The following is a 3,290-nucleotide window of genomic DNA, read 5'->3' as shown; positions in this document are numbered from 1 at the left end:
CCTTCATATGCTCCATTCGCGAGATATACGGTGGAGGATTTGCTTGCCCAGCCTGGACGGGAGGGTTTGGATGTTCTAGACCCCGATAGACCCCGAGAAACTTATTGGTAAGTTATTAATTTTTATTACATTAAAATTTAAATTATTTTTATTTTCTAACGGTTAAATTGTTTTTTTTTTCAGGTTTGGGGCTAACAGCCGAGCAACCCAACCGAGTACTCCGATAATATGTAGTTTTTTTTATATTACTGTTTGTATCATGAATTTAAATATTATTGTATGATTTTTTAAAATATGTTTTTCATTTTCATATTTCGTTTTAAAATTTAAATTATTTTAAATTCTGAATATTAAATATAAATTAAAATTTATTATATACTAATTAATAATAATATAATAAGAATCGATGTAAACTCCTCGTAAACATTACATGGAGTTTACATCGAATGTTTACTAGTGATTAACATCGAAAGATTTACGAGGGTTTTACATCGAAATGTTTACGAGTGATTTACAACGGAAGTATTTACGTGTGCTTTACATCGAAATCATTACGTGGGCTTTACGACGAAATCTTACGTGTCGTTTACGACGAATTCTTTCCCTGCGCTTTACGAGAAATATATTTCGTCGTAAACGTAACGAGTCGTTTACGACGAAACCTCCGTTACGACGGACGTTTAACAACGAAACGTCTTTCAACGTTAATTCCTCGTAACACCCCGTTTACGACGAATTTACAATGAATACTGCCCTAGTAAAAAATATGTTTTCTTGTAGTGTTATTCGCCTAAACTTTATGCAAACATAAATCTCATTTGTAAATATACAATGATATTTCCTACATCAATGGAAAAACATGTTATTAGTTATGTAAATTCAAAGCTATATTAATATCAAATATATATAAACCATATTGACAAAGCTAAACAAAGAAACTAAAAAGATCAATGGGTTAACACCTCACACGTCCACAAAATTATCCCCAAACTGCATATACTAGTGGATAAAAAACCGAACCGTCACGCAAGCATCGGGCATACACGAGACACGAATCACAAAATAACCCATGATGCCACGTAAGTATTCCCATGGGTCCCATTTTCACCTAGAAAATAATAAAGACAAAAGTTTACAAAGTACTATTTCAATCTATCTTATATCTATCTCTGTGTGTGAAATCGTTCCGAATGTATATCTACTCATTAACGTGCCACATAGATTTTTTTTCCTTCTTCTCCACTTTTCGCCACACCATTTCTCCTTCTCTCACTTTCTCTCTCTCGAAACGGTAGAAAGTTCAAACCTAGGCCACGACCGGCGGAGACTGGACTCAAGGCCGGCTCTGAAATTTTGGAGACATGTAACAATGTCTATGTAAATTTTTATTATTATTAATTTGGGGGGCATTAAAAACTATTTGTGGAGGCTTATGTCTCTGTAATTGTTTTCAAAAATTTCGGGGGCCTGTTGCAAATGTTTCACTTAGCTTGGCTCAGGGCTGGCCCTGGACTCGTGAGGCTATGTCCGATGTTTCACTGGTGGCGGAGGCGCTGATCTCCTTCCACCATGTTGAGCCGCCGCCTCATCCCGAGAAGAGCGGCGTGACGGATCTCAAGCTGAAATGGAGTGTGCGACAGGGGAGAAGCAAGGCTACGGGGCCATCGAGAAAGAAGGGAGAGCATACTCGTGCCAGTCCCTCTACGCCTCTTTCTTGGAGCGACGCCACTTCTCTCAGCGGTGGTGGTGCAGGTGGAGGCAGCGGTGTCGCTGCCTTTGAAGAGTCCAGTTGCACTGTGAAATTGTCAGAGGCTGTTAGATCTAAGGTTCGTTTGGTTTAGTTTCTACGTTACTACTCTTTTTTGAGTTTTTTTGTGTGTGTGTGTTTGACGAATATACCATCGGTACACGTTGCTGAAAAAAAAAACCCCGGTGGATAGCCACACTAGCCACCGTATAATACCTTAAGATGGTGATATCCATTTCACGTCATCTAGGTCTTCCTTTTTTTGCTCAACCACTACCATTTTGTACCCATCTGTTTTCTCTTAGGGTCATAATCGTCATTTCGATCGAGACTGTAACACCCTCGAACCGTTTCAGACATCGGTCAGTCAGCCGGGCAACAATCAAACAAGAACATGCCCGAACGACCTTCCTCTGCCAAGTCCGAAAGTGTTACGACGGGTTGAGAATAGACTTTCCAAGTCACAAAACATAATTCTGTAACCCAGAATATCCATTCGAAACTCGTTTCCTCTAATCTTCGGCCTGAGGCTTTGCAACCTGTACTGAATCATAGAGTTGTGTTAGGTTGGACTAACCTAATATCAGATTCAACACGTTGCGAATATAAAACATACTTTATTTCATCTATATAAAACATGAAGTTCACAAGCCCAAAATATTATACATAGGGTCCATGGATGCAGCCGAAAGTAAAACATACATTCATATATCTTGAAAACGAGTCTTTAGCAAAAGATGTGCAATCTACACCAGCTCCTACATAGGGTCCATGGTCCGCGAGCGCTATGGTCTTTTATACTGGTCACCTGCAAAAGGATGTGAGGAGTGAGTGAACTAGTTTCACTCAGTGAGCCAGGATTCCCTATCTAGCATATACAACTATCCGTCATTCTAAACCCCACACCAAACACAAGCAAGACGGGTAGTTCAATAATCAATATTCAAGATCATAAAGCATGACTGATTTAAGCAATAAACCATTAAACCATAATAAATCAAACACTCTTTATGAGTGTCATATCAATCAACCATATTTATATATACTCCTAGGACCCAACAAAATCATTCTTCCTCCACATAAGGGACACCGGCAATCCCTTCAATATTACACCACACAGGCGTAGGCGCTCAGAAATCACCCGGTCACGGTCCTCAATCGGAATCGCCGTGCCCCGGTCCTATATCGGACTCGCCGGGGGCTGTCACATCCACGTGTGACACTCGGCCTTGGTGATCAAGCCAAGTTAAACCGAGCCCACCAGTTTCCGGACCATGACCGGCTTAGTGGTACCATTTGAGGAAGCACTGACCTGCAAACTACTACTAGAACCACCACAAGGTTTTCACACAATAGTACCAACACGAGGTACACACTATAACAACATATAATAATCACACAATCACAATATTCCGGGTGCTTAGACTAGTCTTGCTATCCACTTATCCAGACATCGTCTCAAGCCTCAGATCCACAAACTGACACCTAGACCAGTCCAGCTATCCTAGCTCGGAAGCCGTCTCCGATGTCAGGAACCTGCATT

The 3,290-nt window shown here is 40.5% G+C and overlaps 1 protein-coding gene across 1 annotated transcript; it reads left to right on the top strand.

Annotated features, from left to right (window-relative positions):
• The first annotated feature begins 1,523 nt into the window (after positions 1-1,523).
• LOC106344570 lies at positions 1,524-1,841 on the top strand. Its single transcript, XM_013783926.1, has one exon. It carries the CDS (start codon positions 1,524-1,526, stop codon positions 1,839-1,841), a length of 318 nt encoding a protein of 105 aa, XP_013639380.1.
• The last annotated feature ends 1,449 nt before the right edge of the window (positions 1,842-3,290 follow it).

The sequence above is a fragment of the Brassica oleracea genome, chromosome C5, assembly GCF_000695525.1.
Source record: "Brassica oleracea var. oleracea cultivar TO1000 chromosome C5, BOL, whole genome shotgun sequence".
Lineage (NCBI taxonomy): Eukaryota > Viridiplantae > Streptophyta > Magnoliopsida > Brassicales > Brassicaceae > Brassica > Brassica oleracea.
The sequence above is the reverse complement of the archived record's forward strand: the minus strand, read 5'-3'. Positions and strand labels throughout refer to the sequence as shown.

Coding starts and splice junctions, on each gene's coding strand:
- LOC106344570 (XM_013783926.1), top strand. CDS start 1,524: ATGTCCGATGTTTCACTGGTGGCGGAGGCGCTGATCTCCTTCCACCAT.